Consider the following 21,069-nt stretch of genomic DNA (forward strand, 5'->3'; position numbering starts at 1 on the left):
GCTGTGGAACAGTCTACCTCTACAACTACGTTTGGTTGACTCTGTGGAATCCTTTAAAAAGCAGTTAAAAACTTTACTGTTTAAACAAGCCTTCGGTTGACCAACGCTTTTTACATTTTTAATTTACATTTAACCTCTTATATTCTGCATTTTGCTATTTATTGTACTGTTTATTTTAATCTTTGTGCACAGCGCTTTGTGACTACCTGTCTATGAAAAACGCTTAATAAATAAACTTTACTTACTTACTGTGTCTTAAGTATTGTAGAAGAAGAGTGTGGAGACAGTTAAGATACATTTAAGCTTAACTACTGAATTATAGTGGTGAGATTTAATTATTATATAATAACTGATCCTGTGTGAGGAATAAAATGTAGTCTGGTTCAGAAGTGTGCAGTGCTGGGTTCCCTTGTTTCATAGAATAATATTATCAAGATGTGACAGTACCAAAGTGGTCAGCAGGAGGCGCTGTTGTGTCAGACTGAACAACAAGAAAACTAAAAACCCAAACTGCTGCAAGTGTTTCGCTGTTTCAGAGTCTCACAGGCTTACTGGCCGGGTGCTGGAGCTCTGAAACAAATGATTTTCACAGTCACACACCTGAACTGCCCCACCAACATGACCTCACTCCCAAAAAACAGAGAGCCCTTCAAAATAAAGGCCCACACAGGAAACGGTTAACTGTTGAGGATAAACGCTGTAATCTGACAGCCATTCTCAAACACTTACAACAGACAGATATTGTAAACTATCAGATAAAAGCTGTACTGATGTGTTGTCTTCCTCTGTGACCTGTTCGTGAAATACTGCTTCAGATCTAAAACCTTAAAAGGTCGAAGCAGAAAACCAGAGCTGAAGGATCGGGCTGAGCTTCAGTGATGGTGTAACTGAAGGAAAGGCTGTTCCAGCAGGGCCAGGGCTTAATCTGTCCACATACCAGCCTCCTCATATGGAGAGTGTGTGTGTGTGTGTGTGTGTGTGTGTGTGTGTGTGTGTGTGTGTGTGTGTGTGTGTGTGTGTGTGTGTGAGAGAGAGAGACTGAAACCCGACGCCCCCTCAGGTCAGCCCCCCTGCACACATTTCTGCAGATGGTGAGGAAGAACAAGCAGACTCAGAGAACAGGACAGAGTTTTGGTGAGGAAGACTTCTGGACTTCTCGCGGGACACATTTGGCGTCTCTGAAGAGAAGAGCTCACGAACCGTCTGACCTCCGGCTGTCTCTGGGTGGGTGAGCACCCGTCGAGTACTCGCAGCACCAGCAGGACGACGGCAGAGGTAAAACATCCAGTGAGTCTTTGATAATCCATCTGAAGTATCAAGAGGACCACTTCCTGCTAGTGGCTGTCTCTGTTTACTGTGTGCATCACTTAGAGAGTTCCTGAGTTTGACAGCCCACAGAAGGATCAGCAGTGTGACGTCCTGAACTCTTCCACCTGCGGCAGATACACAGGAAGGTGAGCTTGTTTCCTGTCTCTTTCTCGTGGCGCAGCTCTGTGGTCTCTCCATCGTCACCTCCGCACTCGTCAGCCTCATTAAACTGAACCACAACTCAAACTGTGTGGAAAAAGTGGGAGAGGAATGGGCTCTGAGTCGGGTGTTTGTGTTGTGACCGTATGCATGGAGTTGAACAGCATTCATCTCAGTATGTGGCAGACAAATGCAGCATTTTGATTGGCTGCTTTTCCCTAAAGTCCACACAGTTGACTGAGAGGTGCACAGGTCTGTGTGAAACCCAGAGAAGGTCCAGCAGATGAGCAGCAGCTGAGGCTGAGAAAGTGTTTAGTTACAGGAAATAACACTATGTTACACTGCATTTATATCTGATGTTCACACGAGCGGTGAACTTCAGTGCCAAAGGGAAAACCTGCAGTCTGAGCTCGTGTGTTCACAGGTGTCCCAACCCCCAGCCCTGGGAGACGCCGCGATACTAAATGAATTATTAATAATTGCATTAAGTCTGATTCAAAGTCTCATCTGTCACCTTATAAGAATTAATCTCCTGTCAGTGTAGCAAAGGCATCGCGCCTTTATTTTGAAAGGGATGCCAAAAACAGTCCAAACAGTGTGAATAAGAAGGCTGGACAGATGTTGACCATGGATGATTTTAAATGATAAAAATCCTCCCATGAATCACCACAGCTGCCAAACACTTGTCATTTTGCACAAACAGAGTCATGATGAACAGCCGTCTCACAAAGTCGGGGTTATGCAGCCATCTTGAAGTTTCTTTCATCAGCAGGCTGATTACAAGAGCAGATGTGCAGATGTTGGTACCTGTGAAATGAAATGCTTTGCTTCTCTCTTAGAAAAACTGCAGATTTAACTTTCACATCTTAGACCCCGAGGTTACGTCCACCTTTTAACTACAGTCTGTGTGTGTGTGTGTGTGTGTGAGTCACCGGTGCTGCTTCACAAACTTCACAGCTTTGTGTCTTTGCTGATGTGAAGTGAGTGTTTGTACTGCTTCTACCAGGAGGAGGTGAAGCTCGGCGGAGTGGCCATGTCGCTGTCAGCTGACCTGAGCTGCCTGCAGGGCAGCAGAGGCGCCGAGCGCGAGGTGGCGCTGGCCACGCTGGAGAAACAGCTGATCTGCCCCATCTGCCTGGAGATCTTCAACAAACCCGTCGTCATCCTGCCGTGCGAGCACAACCTGTGCAGGAAGTGTGCCAACGAGCTCTACCAGGTCTCACACACACACACACACACACGTGGTGTGCGGACAGATTAAGTGGATTATCTGTGGCTAAACTGGGACATGTGGATGTTTAACTGGTTTGCTCATGGAGGCACCACAAAGTCAGCTGTCATGAACACATTCACTGTTATTGTTCTGTGTGTGTGTGTGTGTGTGTGTGTGTGTGTGTGTGTGTGTGTGTGTGTGTGTGTGTATGTGTGTGTGTGTGTGTGTGTGTGTGAGTGAGTGAGTGAGTGAGCATGTATTCATATGCACAGCACAGACACACACACAGACACACACAAGTAACCAAGTAAAGATGGCTGCAGTGATGTCACACAGGTTGGTGAGCGCTCGAAGCTCCACCCTCATACAGAGGTTACCTGTCCATCACTGTGTAGCCCCGCCCTAAACCCTCCTCCACTACCTGCTCCTCTCTGACTCTAACAGGACCATCATTTCTAAAATGAACTTCCTTTTTGTTCACTCACACCTGAAACCATGAACCAATCAGGAAAGACTTCATGGAGCGCAGAGATCAGCTGAGCAGGACGTTCATTTTCTCACAGACTGCAGACGAGCTGCCCTCTGCTGGACATTAGAGAGAAGGAGCCCTATATTCAGTGTATTGTATATGCAGCGTGTACCATGCAGAGCCTTCTCCCCCAGCAGTTCACCTCCACTCGCACATCCAGGAGATCTGGAGCTGCATCAACAACATCTACACTGCTGCCATTTTTCTTATTTCACTGTCTGTGTATGAAGATATGACTCCAACTGTGCAGACATGGTAATGAAACCTGCTGCTGCATCACATCTGCAAACATTTTCATGTAAATCAGAGCCGTGCTAATGTTGACCTCCTCCGGTGCTCCTGCCTGAAGACAGAGGAGGGGAGGGGGAAGAAGAGAGGAGGTGGGAACAAACGCTGGGACTGTGATGGTAAAGGAGGAGCAGAGCGAAGGTTCATGGATGCAGTGAAGGAGGACAGGCAGAAGGTTATGTTGCAGAGGAAGATGCTGGGATAGGAGGAGGTGGAGGTAAATCTGCTTCGGTGCCCCCTAAAGGGAGAAGAACAAAGCGGTTTTATTAAGAGACGGTTGGAGGCTGCTCCCTCAGGTGGTACTCCAGTTCTCCGGGTTTGTCAGTGAAACCAGGAAAACTGCAGGTTAGCCGGTCCATCCACGCTCCTCCTCTCACCGATGACCACGAGTCTGACTGAGTGAGATCGTGGCTGCAGAAACGACTTCTGTGGATGTCTGGGAGTGAGGAGTACAGCTGCTCCTCCTCTATGTCAAAAGGAGCCAGCTGAGGAGCTTCCTAGACATCCGCCTCTGGAGGTTTTCTGGGCTCCTCTCTGGAGAGATCTCCTTTCACCGGGGAAGACCTGAGCTCCTCAGGAGGAAGTGGAAGATGTTTCTGGGAAAAAGAGGAGGATGAGCTGCTGTTCTGTCATGCCGTACAGCTGAGCTGCAGACATTCATCTGCTGTTCTGATGAAAGCCGTGTTGTTGTATCAGTCCTCAGCCTCTGGTCCCTCGATCTGCTCAGCAGCAGCTGACGATCGACTATTTCAGGAATCACCCTCCTCCACACTCCCTGCTGCTCTCAGTGTTGGAGCATCATCTCTAACACAGCAGTTTAACATGCTCATGCAGCACTGCATCATTAGACGAGTGGGCACTGATCAGCGTTTTCACTCTGACCAATCACACAGCACAGTTTATTCAATATCGTGTGAAGGAGAAACTGCAGCTCACTGAAGCTTTGCAACGTCTCGATCCGCTCTGGAGCGTCAAGCTCAGCGTTCCCAGGAGCAGGAAGCAGTCTCTGCCATCAAACAGCTCACTGACACTCTGACATATCCTTCATTCATCATGGAAGCTAATTCTGCAAGTTTAACCCATCCCAAGCATTAGGAGGCACCGAGCACCGACTCCAGCTGTGAGCAGTGGCTGGGGAAGGAGCTGGGAATGAAACAAAGGTTTGCTTAAATCCAGACAACTGCTTTGTTTGAATGTCATTAGTAAAGGTTGAACAGAAATAGAATAGAAAGAAGTCCCAGTCCATCCTGTAAGGGAGTGCAGACGTGGAGGTGAACATAAAAGCAAAGACGAGGTTTAGTTTGGAAAAGCTTCTAAAAATCTGACAAGCTTACATCCAACAAGATCACAGTAAAGCAGTGAGGAAGGACACAGGTGGGAACAGGTAAGCCGGGGCTGACAACAACAACAGGAAGTAAAACCACAATAAGACAGACCGCCAAAGTAAAACAGGAGGTGACCAAACACAGCTAATAGTACAGCTGCAGCAGATACACAAAGATCACGTAGTGAGGATGATTTCTGTCGCTTTGATTTTGTGTGTTCGGGCTGTGTTGTGTGTCTTCGATGCTCCAGTAACAGATGTTGTGTGATGGGAGGCTCAGCCGCTGTTTGCAGCCCGGTTTGTGCGTCACCATGTCGTTCGGGGTTAAGCTGGCATTTTGGTTTCTTGCTTCCTGTGTGCAGCCATCTCTGTTCCACGCTCGGACCACCATGTTGGTGAACAGCGGCCGTTTCCGCTGTCCGTCCTGCAGACAAGAAGTGGTGCTGGACCGCCACGGCGTCTACGGCCTTCAGCGAAACCTGCTGGTGGAGAACATCATCGACATCTACAAAGAGGAAATCAACAGCACCAGGTTGAGACACAGCCAGGTGATGTCTGACGACAGGTGATTAAAGCAGAGACGCGGTGTTTAACCACTTCCTGTGTGTTCACCTCCAGGCCCCTCCCTCCGCCTTCAGCTCCACCTCCTGCTCATTCAACATGCTCCGACCACGAGGGAGAAAAGGTGAACATCTACTGCCTCACCTGTCAGGTTCCCACCTGCTCGCTCTGCAAAGTCTTCGGGGCCCATCAGTCCTGTGAGGTGGCTCCTCTGAGCGCCATCTACCAGCAGCAGAAGGTACTGCAGTTTGCTGCCTGCAGACGAGACTGACTGCTTATTATTGTTATTATGTGCTTAAATAAATGATCTTTGTGTTTGTGTGTCTTTATAAATAATCCCGGCTCACACTGTTGCTCTCAGCTCTGACAGCTGTTTCCTGCTGAATGACCTGCAGCTGTTAACACCTCATGCAGTCACTTCCTTCTGTTCTCCAGGACCAGCTGAGCGAAGGCGTCGCCTCTCTGAGGGACTTCAGCGACAAAGTCCAGACTCTGATCAATGAGCTGGAGGAGACCTGCAGACACATAGAGGTGTGTGATGTCAGCGATAACCAATAAACAACAATAACATATATTGTAGAAGTCTTGTGATTGACGGCTCAGTTCACAGTATCAGAAACAGTCTGAGCTATGAGACTGTCACGGTTTGAGGATCCACACGCAGGAGTAGCGAGTTAACAATGAAAGTTTATTTACAATCTCTTCACCAAGTGTATTTACAGGCTGTGCGGGGATAGTGCTATATACAAGAGGGATCTGGGGAAAAGAGGAATCACACACAGGCTCCACTCCAACCTCTCTCTCCACTTTGTGACCAGTCGCTCCTTCCACACACCGCTCGGGGAACAACGGGATGGTCCGGGGAATCTCGATACAAAGAAACGCACGCTAATATTCTGCACACGGGCACGAGAAACTTTGGCTTGAACTTGTTACTGACGAGAGTTTAACAACGATCCAGCGCCGAACAGCAGACCTCTCCCCTCTTAAATACCGGCTGCTCTTGATGAGGTCCAGGTGTTTCCAATACAGGGAGGCGTGGCCGAGGGCGTGAACCCACCATGATGTCCGCTCCGGCAAAACAGGAGAGAGAGAGAGAGACGGCAACATAATGATCAGCTCCTTGCTGATCCCCCAGGTTGTGACAGAGGCATGTTTCAGATCGTTTCATGACACCTTTGCTCATCTCTTCACTTCGTCGATTCAGCAGATGGCCCCGCCCCTCCCTGAGCCTTCTTCCTGTTAAAAGGGAGTTTTTCCTTCCCACTGTCGCCAAAGTGCTTGCTCATAGGGGGTGTTGGGTTTTTCTCTGTATGTATTATTGTAGGGTCTGCCTTACAATATAAAGCGCTATGAGGCGACTGTTGTTGTGATTTGGCGCTGTGTAAATAAAATTGAATCAATTCGAGCTCCTCAGACTGCAGCTGCAGAACATCTGCACAAAAGCTGCTCGTTAACACCTGCACGCACATCACAACAGATCCAGTTATTAAGTAAGTGATGAAGCAGAGTCTGCACGAAGATGAAAAACATATTCAAAAGTGTCAGGAGTCCATGAAAGAGCCTCGTGGTTTATCTGCGTCAGACCTGATTCACTGTGTCGTTGCTCCTCAGGAGAACTGCAGCATTCAGAAACAGAGCGTGTGCGAGAAGTTCAACCGCATGTTCTCCATCCTGGAGGAAAGACAGAAGGTCAGAGTTCAGCCCTCGTCCTCAGCGATGTCGGGACTTTTAATGATAAATGTGTGCCATGCTCGCAGGTTTCCTGTTTTATTTTGGTAGTCCCGTGTTGCTTGTGCTTTGTCTTCAGTCTGACTTCCTCCCCTGTGACGGCGTCTGCTGTGTGTCCCTGTGTCTCCTTTCCCTGATTACCCTCAGTGTGTCTGTATGAGGAGTGAGCTTCCTGTTCGGACTTTCCACCAATAAAAGTACGTTTTTGTTTTTGAAAGATGCAGACCAAATCAGACGACTGAAACCTCACACTCATTTAGTGTTTTTCCCCCAAAGTCCTTCTTCTTTTATTTGGTGAGTTGCCGCCATCACTGCTTCTGTTTCAGCAGAAAGCTTCAGTTCTCCCTGACGTCACTCTGTAAACGATGTGAGCAGGAAACTGATTTTACAGTCCCAAGCAGAAAGAAGCAGTCGCTGTTTTGTCACCACATAGAAACCGGCCTGCTGCTCTGTCGTGTCTTCGTCCGAGGGACGTAATCAGGATAACGTCCCTCGGATGAGGACACGCAGACGCGGCCGTCCTCAAACACGTTGGAGCCTCTGCGGTGAATGTTCCTGCGTCTGCTGTCTGACACGTTTGTGACAGAAAGGTCGCTCTGTAGGTTTTACGTCTTGTTTGAACACTTTCACATGCTTATGTCACGCCTCATAGTGTTTGTTTTTACTGTGATCGAAGGCGATGACGCAGCGAATCAGCTCTGAGCAGGAGGAGAAGACGGGCCACGCTCGGGCGCTGGTGCATTGCTATGATGACAGCATGGCAGCCAACAGCAGGTTGGCGGAGAGCGCCGCGAGCAGCATGGAAGAGCCCAACATGGCCGCCTTTGTTCAGGTGAGCGGCTGCCGTTTCCTGCGTGTGCGGCTGTGACGAGTCTGACTCGGCTCATTTGTCTCCTCCTCCTCTTTCAGAGTTCAGTAGAGATGATCACAAAGTGAGTGACGGGAAATATTCTTCACGCCTTCCTTCACTTCGTCAGCACTAACCAACCCTTCCTTTGCTTCTTATCCATCCTCCTCCCCTCCTCGCGTCCTCGCCGTCCTCAGGGTGAAGGTGGCAAGCGCCTCGGGTCCGTCCGAGACGCTGACACCAGGTTACGAGCGCTTGAGTCGTTACAGGTTTAACTTCAGCGAGCAGGAGAGGGCGCTGAAGAGCATCGACTTCATCAAAGGTTCGACTTGTTCGGCTCACCTCCCCAACCCGACACAGGGCAGCTCTGCATGACACGAAGGCCACAATAAGCCATCTTTATATGATCCTGCAGCGCCTCCTGTTTAGCTCCTCCCAGTGCCTTTCCTCTGATTGGTTTAAATGCCATGGGTGTGGCTTCTGTTTGGAGCACATTACTGCACAATGAGCTGGTTATGGTTTGTTGTTGGAGTAACCTCACAGCAGCCGTGTTATCGGTCAGAGGAACGCAGTGTGCGACGCCATGTTGGCGCCAACACTCTGAGGATGCAGGAGGTCAGCTGTCATCAGTGATACCTGCCCAGGTGCTTCCCTATAATCATCATAACACTGATGTCTTCAGCTGCAGAGGGTTACCAAACTAATCAGGTTGTAGTGTTTTATCTCCACTCTGGGTGCAAACATGGTTTTTGATCTTTGGAGTTGAAATACAGACACGTGCTTTAATTTAACGTCTCCTCCTGAAGAAGCAGGGCGAGGGGCGGAGCCTTCACATGTAGGCTGTAGTAGGCGCCAAGCTTGGTCCTGGAGGTCCTGACCAGAGGCAGAATAACTCACAGTGAAGCTGCTGCAGAGTATCAGGAGCCACGTCAAGAATGAAAACAATAATGATGACGAGCATGAAGGACTGGAGCTGCAGACGAACTAGTGTGAGCAGTATTCATTGGTCCAGCTCTCAGCCGTTAGACGTGGGCGTGCACGTTAAAGGTCACCTCCATAAAACCCCGCCCATTTTTAAGTCTTTATTCATTTCTGTTCATGCTCAGATTTTCTAAAATACAGAAAATGGAGCGATGCAGGAGAGAAAACAAAAATGAATTCTTAAAGTCGTGGACTAAAAGAATGAAACAGGAAACACATGATGAATCAATAAACACGTTTACATCACATCGCTGATAGAAGTAATAAACACCATAATTAATGCTGTATTAGTATTATTCGTGTTGCATTTACATCAGTTCGTCTCATTATTTCCTTTGTGATGTTGGCTCCTCCTCCCTCAGCATCATGGTTTTTGTAATATCTCTCCAGTCGTGAAGGATGTTCCTGAAGAACCACAGCTGGACCCAGAGCCAAAAGAACCCAAAGAATCTTTGATCCAGAACACAGAACCAAACGGCAACCACGAGGCCGCAGAGGAGGTTTCACAGCGGGAGACTCCTGAGCTGGACTCGGGTCACATCACGGAGGGAGAGGAGGAAGCAGCCGCCGATCCAGCTAAAGAGGGCGGCGAACGGCAGGAGGGAATGAGCACACAGCAGGTATCACACCTGCTTTAAAGACGCTCACCTTTACATTTGATTGTAAACTACTTAGAATTTATCTAACATATAATCTAATGAAAGAGTCCATCAGTGGCCTCAGAGCTGCCAACAGTCAGAGCTGAGGGTCGGTTGTGAGACTCCATCATAGTGATGAAGGTTATCAGGGAAACATAATCTGTAAATCAAAGATGGACATGTGATGTCATGTGACGTCGCTTGCTGGTTTCAGGCATTTTGAAACTTTAAGGCGGTCATCAGGTGTGTGTGTGTGTGTGTGTGTGTGTGTGTGTGTGTGTCAGTTTGTGAATGCACCTTGATAACCAAGCAAGCTAGCATCAGCTGATAAGTTAGCACTCTGCCCTCTTTGTCCAAATATGGTCACTTCCTGAAACAAAAACCAACATGGTGGCAGTTGAAACGTTACCAATGAGGCTTCAGAATGCTACAAACCGTGAACAGCTGGACCTCACTGACCAATGGGCTTGAGTCTGTGTACATCTTTTATATACAGGGTTTGCAGGAAATGCATGTTTTACTAAGAGAACATTTGCAGGTCTCCAAAACCATCGTGGAGGGATAAACACAGCGAGTGATTAAACATGTGGCTGTAACTGTCTTCACCTGTCAGTGTGAGGGGATGGATGAAGAGGAGGAGGAGGATGCTGACTTTTACCCCGGCTGGTGCACAGCTGGCTTGAGCCCATCTGCTCCTGGACAAACCCTGGCGAAGGTTCATTGATGCATCAGCGAGGACGGGTTCACCTCACGCTGCTGGGGTCAAATCCAACTTCAGCCTCCACAGATCCAGGACTCCCTGCTCCTGTCTGGCGGGGAAAGCACGCCTCTCCCCAAATCTCCTCGCTTCTGTGAGCTTCTCCTTCTCAGCTTCCAGATCTCCTGCCACAGAGCTGTCTATCTGTCCTCCATGAGTCTCCATCTCCTCTCATATCTGCTCAAAAAATCCAGCGGAAGAGCCTCAGAACGAGGAGGAGGAGGAGGTGCAGGGCTTGCGTACCTGTCCAAGGCCGCTGAGGAGCACCTGAACGAGGGCGAAGGAAAGGGAAGCAAAGGATGCTCGTCGCTGGTGCCAGCTGACCTGAGTGAGCTCAGGGTGAGGCTGAGGAGGAGCGAGGAGGATCAGCATGTGGGTCAGAGGAGGATGAAGCTGTGAGGAAGGAGAAACGTCACATGGAGAGCAGAGACGGCGAGTTTGGAAAGGAAGAGAGGACGACGAGAAGAAACCCAAAGGCTCTGACGTCACCGTGGAGACGAGAGGTGCTGAAGACGCCCGTTCTCAGGTCAGTGTCATCCTTCGTCATCATCATGGACCAGGCTCTGCACGCTGCTCCCACCCACTGATGTGGCTCCACCTCCACAGCTGCTTCTTCTTCTCTTTTTATTTGTTTTGTTTCTGCGAGCTGAGCGTGACGCCGGCGCCTGCAGCCCTCAGACATTGGTTTAAATATGGAAAAAGGAATAATCAGAGCTTTAACCCTCCATGTACTGGAGCAGGAGGGAAGCACAGCTACACCTGAATGAACAGGTGGAGACGTCCCACCTGAGCCGCTCAGCCGGCTTGTTAGAGTTAGGAAATAATCCACCGCATCATCTCACCTCCATCCTCTTCCTCATCCCTCTTCCACCCTCCTCTCCACCTGCAGGCTGTCACACTGTTCTTCTACCTGCTCGCCCTCCTGGTCATCCTGCAGAGGGCGTGGGCTTACGTCGGCTGCTTCATTTGCACATAAACGCCACACGGAGCCGCACAGCATCACTGCCGCACAGCTCAGGTATGCTCACCTGCGGCATGCTTTTATTGTGAAAAGCATGTGACTCTGACTCAGAATAGTTTTATTTTAAAAGGATAAAAACAGCTTTTCTAGGATGTTTCTTTGGTCAGACTAAATTAAAGATGAATGAATCTTTACTTTTAGACGATCGCCGATGCATTTTATTATAAACATAATAATTCTGCTTCTTACAGAAAACACACAAACTCACAGCGACTACAAATAAATGAAATCAGGTTCATCAGCTCTGCTGACACCCTGTGGTCAGTCTGTGTAATGACAGTTTTAATTCTCTGTAGTATAAAAAGAGAAGCATTATTACTGTTTTATTCAGGCTTTATTAAAGCATAATTTTATTCTTCATGATAAACATTTACATTTATTAAATATGTAAATTTCTCTCCCACCACATGTCTGTCATTAATATTGCTCTAAAATTGAATTCATAATAATAATCTGAAATATGTCTTTGGGCCAGTTTGCTTAAGCTCTGTGGACACTTGATTTAATATAAAGAAAAACTGTTTATAATTATTTAAAAGTTCATTCATACAGATTAAAATACAATAATGTAACATTCTGTAATCGTGACATCAGAGCGAGAGGAAATAAAGACCAACCAAATCCATCAGGAAGTCAGTTTGGAAATAGAAAGGTCAAAGGTCACCATTTTGAACATCAGGACAGGATTTAAATTAGTTTGAAGCAAACAGGAAGTTTATCTCAGGTATGAGACACCAGGTGAGTTTCCAGGTGAGGTCTTGGTCGTCTCTGCGTGTTAGAGAGCCAAATCAGTTTTAACCATCTTTTAATCTGAAATCTTAATCTGCAGGATTCAGGAGACTCGTACTGCTCGCGCTCATCTCCACCTGCTGTCCCTCCAGGAGGGAGACCCACGGCCCTCGCTTGGCTGCCTCCACCTCCTCCACTTCCTCCTCATCTGCCCAGTTTTTCTCCTGACTGAGCCTCGCCCACAACAAGAGTTAGCCGGTGGGTGGATGGGTGGGGGGCAATTCCTCTGAGAGATGTTATCTGGTCATTAGAGATACTGTTGGGCTCTTATTTTGAAATTGTGCCTGAGAAATTACATTTTTGGGCTTTGTAGAAAGTGTGACAGACGATCGCTGACATGACAGGAAGTGAAAGCAGAGAAATAACGAGGTTCACAGGCCGAGGAGGCGTGATACATTTATATGCGTGTGAGGGTGTGTCGTGATGATGATGATGATGATGCTTCTCAGATATTCATTGTTGATGTTTAATTAATAACTTTTCTGACGCTGATTTTGTTTCTTGACTCTGACTCATTCAGTCTTTGGACACTTTGAGTTGCTGCGTGTTTTGTCAGCGTTAAAATGACAAATCGGTGATTCCTGAGATTAGGGACTCTTCCCCCGCTGTTTTTCTTTAGACAACAATCCTGATGGCAAAAGAACCAAACGGGACAGGCAGAAAAAAAAAGAGATTAGGGACAAAACAGGTTTTAATTTTCTAAAATATATTTTTTGATTTTTCAAAGACATATTTACATATAATTGTTACACAAAGTTTTGGCTGTCTCACCATGTTTTGGTACGATCTCCCAGGTGTAACATTTTTTAATAATTTATGTTTTTGCTGGAGAAGTGCGAGGTTTTAGTCAACACCGTCAGACACAAATAAATGCAAAAATATATATTTTAACCCTTTGTATTATATTTGATACATGAGTTTGATAGACCTCTATCTCATCAACATGATCAATACTTGCCATCATTTCAAAATGTTATAGACAAAACTTTTTTTTGTCTAAAAATAACATTGTTGTTAAAAAAAAAGTTGCCAAAAATGTCCAATGTATCAAATGTGATACAAAAAATTCTATAATAAATATATAATAACAATATATCATACACAACATGTTATAGCAAAAAAAAATTTGTGGATTTTGTTATAAGGGTTAATAAACATCTCAGTTCCAAAAATTCAGAATTTTCTGGCTATTTTTTGATGGGTTGGGTCTTACAGGGTTAAATTAAGTTGTTTCAGCTATTTTGACTATTAGCAGCTTCTCTGTTCTACTCTTTATGCACCAGGCACGTGCAGAGGGGGGGGGGGGGGGGGGGGCGGAAGGGGTTTGAGCACCCGCCCCTTTCCTGATGGGTGCCCAAAGTGCCCTTTTGTTGAGGCAATTTTTTAAAAAAAAATTTTAATTGTTTTTTTTTTTTAATGTGTGCGTGCGTGCGGAGTCCTGTCTGTGCCCCTCAACAATAATATTTAACTATTAATCACAATTTGCTAAATAAAAGGATCTGGCTTGCATCACTCACATGATCACCATTAACCAATGATCGCCCTTGACGGCAGAACGCGCTGGTTACGAGCCGGGAACGAGCTCGCAAAGAGCACGCGCATTTTTTGCGGTCCGGAGCTGTAGGAATCTCAAGGCTAGACCATCCCATTTCACAGCCTCGCACTTCCGGCCTTCTCGGTCTTCGAAAGACCCGGCCCACGTAGACCGCGAAGGCCGGGTCCTTCGATGGATGCAGCCGACGTTTTGGGACACAGCTACAAATTACCTCAGACACACAGACTGATGGGACAAAACCAGTAAGTAGGTGTACAGCGCACACTGTAGTCTACAGCACACAGCAGTATTAGCTTTATCATCTACACGTTGGTAAGTTGTCTTGTGACAACTGACGAACTGAAACTAATGAGCGTGCTGTGTGTGTAACAGCGCGACAAACATTACCTGTCCTTTTATTAACTGCGCAAGTAGTGCTGGTCACAGCTGCTGGCTGACTGGGTAAGGCTGTCATGGGTCTGTAGCTCTGTCACCGTTTTACGGAACATATTTAGTTTTAAAGTAAGTTACAGCGCTTTTCCTGCCTTTCAGGAGGGATTATATTTCACTTAAAACGATCTAATATGCATGTCCACATAATAATGGATTATTATAATTATAATATTTAAAAAACACGCTGTATTTTAAAGAACATACATTAAGAAACAGATTAAATTAGATTTATATTTTAAATAAGACAAAATGCTGATTTTACAGCAGCAAAATTATTGTATCTCTACAGTTTCAAAATGTAATAAGCTTTCTGCCTGCACAGAGTGGATAGTCAAACAAATGGAATCATCATAAATACATTATTTCATATTTATTACTTTTTTTCCCTCATTGCTTTATTATTGTAGCTCTGGTAATAAATAATAAGGGAAGGATTCTGGATCAGCACCATGATGGAAACTTGTGCCCACAGTATATACAGTATTCTGAAGAAGGTCTAAAATGTCACTGTGTGTGCGTGCATGTGTGTGTTTTATTTATATGGATTTTTTAATTATTACTAATGATATAACATTGTCCAGACATGGCTGGTAAGGACATGAGGAGGAAACAGTAGGAGCTTTGTGAGGATACTAAAGGCAGTGGATCCCTCAGCAGCTGGATTACAAAGAGCACAGGTAACATTAACACATGTACCAGTTGTTGGAGACGTATTCCAGTATAAAAATAATAATAAGCACAACTGGAATGTTTTGCTTCTATAACATTTTTACGTCATCATTTTATTATAGATTAAGTGTAAGAGTTGTTAAGTGTGGATAATTAAATAATAGTTTATTGCAATAGCAGTTTGTGCCTTGTTCTCAGATGGACAGCAAGTGGAGAGTGATAGATGAGATGAGGAGATGAAGGAGGAAGAGAGGCAAAGAGTGAATCACAGGCAGAGCCTTGTTTGTTTCTCAGTTTTTTGTTGCCTTATAGTTCCAAGCGCTGTCACCAATCTTTGCATTTTGTTATTATCTCATGACACTTGTTTAGTCAGCTACCATCTCTCCTATGGACTTTTTAATGTCTACAGTCTCAGATCAACACAGCCCTGACCTCCAGCACTATCAGCAGCAGGAGCAGCAGCAATATAGGCTACGTTTGCTTTGCCTCACAACAGTGATATAGTATGATGCGATCCCGTATTAGATTCTTGATGAATGTGTGTTGTTGTTATTCAGCCTGGTTCAATGTGCCCCTTTTTAGCTTTGAGGACCCGCCCCTATAAACGTCTCTGCACGGCCCTGTTATGCACATATGTTTTCAAACTAATTATACCACATTTAAAAGTAAGATTGTTTTGGCTTTTTATTATTAGAGTTATAGTCATACATATTTTCAGAAGCTTGTATTTAATCTCTATAAGGAACAATCATAATTAGCAGCATGCAAATGACACATTTATTTAGAAAATACGTATTTTTATTGGAAGATCATGAGGGAGGAGAATATATGGTTCTTCAAAAGAGAACAATAAACAAAAAAACATAATTTTGGAACGTCTTGATGCATTCTCAATCATCTTCTTCAGTCTCAGCTGACTGCAGGTTTCAATCTTATAAACAGTACATTTGCATAAAGACTGAAACCAGCCCACTGAAGGAACAATGGGCTGTGAGGTCAGTTCCTTAATCATAATTATGCAAAGAAGTCACCTGGATGAGTGACGAAACGTTTCTCCCACAAAACGCTACGTCCAGATGAACAGAATCAACTTTTGGAGACATAATTTTGGAGTTGACAGGGTGCTGACGGTGGCAGTGTTGGGAAGGTTACTTTTAAAATGTATTCCACTACAGATTACAGATTACATGCCCCAAAATGTATTCTGTAACATATTCCGTTACGTTACTCAATGACAGTAACGTATTCTGAATACTTTGGATTACTTAATATATTATCATGCTGTTTACAACTACATGAATGTCCTATTGCTGTGATTTATTACTGTTACTGAAGGTCCGCGGCTCCGAACCGTAGTAAAGGGACCTCTGGCTAATACGTCGGGTTCGTGTCGGGCTCGTAGCTGAAAACTAGCTTTACTTTGTTGTCTGGGTCAACTTTGCTAGCGAGAGACAGAGAGAGGCGTTGAAAGGCTGCTCCAACGGAACTTATTGTTTGGGAGGAAAACACGAACACAGTGTACAGTCGAGTCTTAATAGCTTACTTACAGCTGGGCTCATCAGGCACTCTTCTTGGCTGCAGTGGTTATTATTATATTTACATGCTTCCAGCTCCCGTTTCTGCTCGGTGACAGCTCGGACTTTTCCTTTTTATCCCTCCCTCCCTCACAGACACATCACGGGTATGGCAGTCCATTCTCCCTGCAGCACGGACTACACTGCCCATCAGGCTACATGCTTTAGGGCTATGCCTGTAACACTCTGCCTGTTGCCTTCATATTAAATCATTTTTCTATAATAATTTTTAAAAATATTAAATATTAAATCATTATGAGACGTGAGATAGAGACACAGACATTAGAGCCTCTTAATGCGTGTTTTGTTTGGGTTTCCACCGGCGTGGAATTACCAAAAATAGAGAGGGGACAGCCTAACATATGAAACAGGAAAAGACCGCCGTGTAATCCCTTTATTTCAACAAAGTAACTGTACTCTGATCACCACCTTTTTAAACGGTGTCGGTGTGCTGATGCCACTCCCGATCCTTTTTTTCTGGTGAGAAACCAAAACGAACGACTCGAGACAGACTTCTTCAATTCAATCAACTTCTTTATTTCAACCCCTGCGCAGGAGGGAATCAGCTCAGCATGAAGCCTCTTGCAGATTCGAAGGGCAGTCCTTCGAACTGTTTATATTAATCCAAAGTTCCTTATTTACCTCCCACCTTTCCTGTTATTCTGATATCACGTTCGCCTACACGTCATACACAGTTTCGATCAAAACAACTTCTTCCTCATCAATCGTCTTCTACTTTTCCTTTTAAGGTCTTACTCTATCTTTAACCCCTTTCTTAAATGCATATCTTAATTGTTTATGTGTGTGTGTGATGTACATGTCTCTATCTGCAACATGTGTGTGTGTGTGTCACTGTAGGTGGGTGTGTGTGCGGGTCATGTCAGGTGTCATGAGTGTGCACTCTGTGTGTGTGTTGGGCCGGGGTTTACGCTCTCCTCCTTAGTTCTGCTTTTCTAGTCTATACTTATCCAATGTGTTAGACTGTTCTTCACGCTGCTCTTTTGCCCCCTCCTTATCTACTGCAACTTCTGTGCTATTTCTTAGTACCTTTTCTATGCATCTTTTTCCTCTGTTGTTACTTCAACTATTCTTGCTCCTAAGGTCACACAGGGGCCTGCTTAAAAGTGTAATGTTTAAACAGTACAATGCTAAAAAGCTATATAATGCTATATAACTCCACAACGGTAACTGTAACGGATACAGTTACTCATATTTTGTATTTTAAATACGTAACGGCGGTACATGTATTCCGTTACTCCCCAACAGTGGACGGTGGTGACACAAATCTGACGGTGGTGACAAACTAGTAGAAAACAAGATATTATTTCTTTCAAAATGACCATTAAACCTTAACAACTTATGTAATATCACAAGACACATTATAACTATTCTGTTTTTGCACATGTCAAGTTCTACATCTTAATAGTTCACCAGCCAGTAGCTGCCTGCTACTCCTTGATTCCTAAAGTTCTCTGTGGTTGTGTGTTTAGACCCTGCTGGACTTTCTCTCCTTGTCTCTCTGTGCTTGTTTCCAAAACCTTCTCTTCTGCCTTTTTTTCTCTTTCTTTCAGATCACTGATGTTCTTTATTTTTCCCTCTTTCACTCTCTTTCTCCATCTTTCCCTTTCTGAGAAACTCTTTCTTCAACTCAGGCTGGCTGTAAATTTCTTTCTCCTTTTTTGACCTTTTTTCATCGTCCCTGTTCCTTCTCTTTTGAGAGTTACAAACTGTCTAAATTCTGTCATCTTTAATAAAATGATCAGTGTGGCTGAGTTAGAAGTTAGCTCGCTGGTTTCCTCCTACATTCCAACATAAATGAAGACAGAAAACTGAACAGCAGTGACGTTTGTAGGGTTACTGAAGTTGGACTAGCTGCTATATAATGACGTGCTACGTGGTCGCTAGCAACACAGCTATGTTAGCATAAACACAGTGAAGCTGGAGGATGAACGCTAACTTTTTTCCACTCGATAAAAGTTAACATGAGGGTTCCTGATGGTTAGGCTGACAGTGATCACTGACTGTTTTTAGGGGCTTGTTCAGATTAAATAGAACAAGATAAAAAGCATTAAAACATTTTAACAGCACAACAGCCTTAATAAAGGCGGGGTAGTTTGGGCCCGGAAGCAGGATTACACATCATCACTTAAAGACCAGCTCTCAGGGCAGAGATAGCTCAGTAGATGCCACATGGTCGGAAGGTTGGACGTTCAAATCCAACAAACAGCAGCTATCCTGGATTTGTAGCTGCCCACTGCATCACTGAGTGAATGGGTTAAATGCAGAGGACTAAGCATGTTCCTACAGGATTAATAATGTATACATTAACAATGAGAGTTAAGATCAGGCAAATTCCATAATATTCAACACATCTATAAAGCAGAAATATCAGTAAAATACACAGGAAGTAATATGACTGAAATAGTAATAAAAATAACTTAATATAATCGATGAATAGGACACTTTTGTGGCATTTGTCAACTCCATTAGAAAAAGGGTCAACACCGTCAGACAAACATCCTGATGTTGACAAAACATCCTACTCTCTCTCACAGAAGCCATCTTGTTTTTCATCAGCTGCTTATGACCTCAACAATCGACCTAAATGAAAAAAAATAAAATCTTGCATTTCATCGACTGTGGTGTTGACGCACTGTGGTTGTGACACAGTTTTATCAGAAAGGTGTGCAATAAATGAAATTTAAATTAAATTTTTTTATCACAGCAGTGACCTCATTTAGACTCTATTTTATTTTATGTATTTTCTTCTTTTTGCTTTGTCTGAGCACATCTGTGTGTGTGTTTACATATATATTCATATTTGTACATGTAAATGCAAGTATGTGTACTTGTATATATCTTTTTTTTTACTGTATATGTCTGAAATAAAGACACAATAACAATGGCATGTGTATCAAACAGGAAGTGGTAAAGGGGTCCTCAGAGTGTAAGCTGCCCACAATAATTCCTGATTTTTTTGTACTTTTAAAAAAATCTGATGGTGTTGACAAAAACTCTGGACACGATTTTAATCACTTAAAAAATATGAAAAAATAAATTTCAATTGCATATTTTGATATTATATAAGGTATTGACTTAAATACTTAGTGACCAGAGCCATGATGTTTAATTTTACGTTACTTTTAATTTTTTTCCTGTATTTTAATATCATCACACCTGTTTCTGGATTTTTAAGGTCCTGGTGATGTATTGTACCATTTAAAATAAATTTACATGTATAAAAATGCAAAATCATACTTTTGTTGTATTAACATTGCCTTGGTTTGTCTTTTAGTCAGCTGGGTAACACTTGTATGCATATTTTTAACCCCAAAATTGGGTTTCATCTGGCAGACATGTTTTGTCCCTTATCTCAAGAATCACTGAAATCCACAGACGTGGTGTTTGTGCGTGTGTCTCGAGGGCGACGAGCGTCTCACAGGTTTAAAAACGCCATCGGTCAGATTTCTGAGGCTGGAGACGCTCTGCGTGCTGTGAAGAGCTGTTCTGCAGTTCCAGTCACAGACAAACACAAAGTGTCAAACCAAAGTATTTCAGCAGCATTTCGCAGCTGTGCTGAGGAGAAACCACTTCCTGTTTGGAGGACTGCCCTTTAAAAATAAAAGCACCAGGGTCAGTGTAACTTTAGAGCCGGACTTGAAGCGCCACATGAGAAATGAGACGGCGTGTTCAGTTAGTATGAATCAGAGCTCAGCAGACCTGTCAGACTCTCTGACGGTGTGTTTGTAGGTTTACACACAAACACGTCAATGTGACGTTTTTGTGTTTCTGCTGCTGTAAAATGTGTCATCATGATTTAAAAACACGTTGGTCTAAAGTAAATCTGTCACCTGTGCTCCTGGAGTCCACGCAGAGGCCCCCTCAGAGCCGGGTTTCTGCCACAGCTAACAGTAATGCTAATTATCAAAACATTGTTTTCTGTGGGTTATTGTAGGTCTTACAATATAAAAGCACCTGAGGCATCTGTTGTTGTGGTTTGTTGTTTCTGTAACAGGTAATCCACGAGCATGCACAAGCTCTGAAAAATATTAAAGCACATCAGTATTATTATTTATTAAGATGCTAAATTACATTTATTTACAGAAACATGCATTTGAGAGGTTGAATGTTGTGACTGCTCTCAGACGTGCGAGGTGCTCGCTCAAGTTTGTGACTAAAATCAGTAGTTCAGTTTAAAATTCCTCACTCCTGTTTAAAGAGGCACAACTCACTATATTAAATATATATGAAATAAAAATGAATGTTTGCCTTTTCTTGTTTTTATGACAAGTGTGCAGTGAATCTGATAAGCACTGTACCTGTGTGTGTCATAGATAATCTCAGAACAGCTGAGTAACAAACCGAGAAGAAACATCTGCTTACTCGTCACGTCGAGAACATCTGTGCACTGTGATGTGGAGATGCAAGCCAGAGTTAGAACAGGCCTGGGCTGTACCTTCATGTTTGTACCACAGGACGGAGCAGTGAGTCAGGGTGACCTTTATTTAGCAGGTAAAAGCATAGCAGCGTCGTGAGGAAACACGGCTAAAATAAATGAATAAAATAGAAAAAACCTGCTGATGCCGTGTCGCCCCCTGCAGGTCAAAGTTTACAGAGGGTAGTTACAAAAAACACCTTTAACCAGAGTGATGACACACCTTAGTGTGATTGGTTCACTGTGTTTCTGCCGGTT

The 21,069-nt window shown here is 44.4% G+C and overlaps 1 protein-coding gene across 1 annotated transcript; it reads left to right on the forward strand.

Annotated features, from left to right (window-relative positions):
* Positions 1 to 2,500: 2,500 nt before the first annotated feature.
* On the forward strand, positions 2,501 to 13,000 carry LOC134618257 (tripartite motif-containing protein 54-like). The gene is made up of 13 exons (XM_063463583.2): positions 2,501 to 2,683; positions 5,184 to 5,353; positions 5,440 to 5,620; positions 5,818 to 5,913; positions 6,997 to 7,074; positions 7,790 to 7,945; positions 8,023 to 8,045; positions 8,158 to 8,282; positions 9,332 to 9,561; positions 10,193 to 10,294; positions 10,358 to 10,708; positions 11,226 to 11,354; positions 12,187 to 13,000. Exons 1-12 carry the CDS (start codon positions 2,501 to 2,503, stop codon positions 11,310 to 11,312), a joined length of 1,782 nt encoding a protein of 593 aa, XP_063319653.1. The 3' UTR covers positions 11,313 to 11,354; positions 12,187 to 13,000.
* The last annotated feature ends 8,069 nt before the right edge of the window (positions 13,001 to 21,069 follow it).

Source organism: Pelmatolapia mariae, linkage group LG20, assembly GCF_036321145.2.
Source record: "Pelmatolapia mariae isolate MD_Pm_ZW linkage group LG20, Pm_UMD_F_2, whole genome shotgun sequence".
NCBI lineage: Eukaryota > Metazoa > Chordata > Actinopteri > Cichliformes > Cichlidae > Pelmatolapia > Pelmatolapia mariae.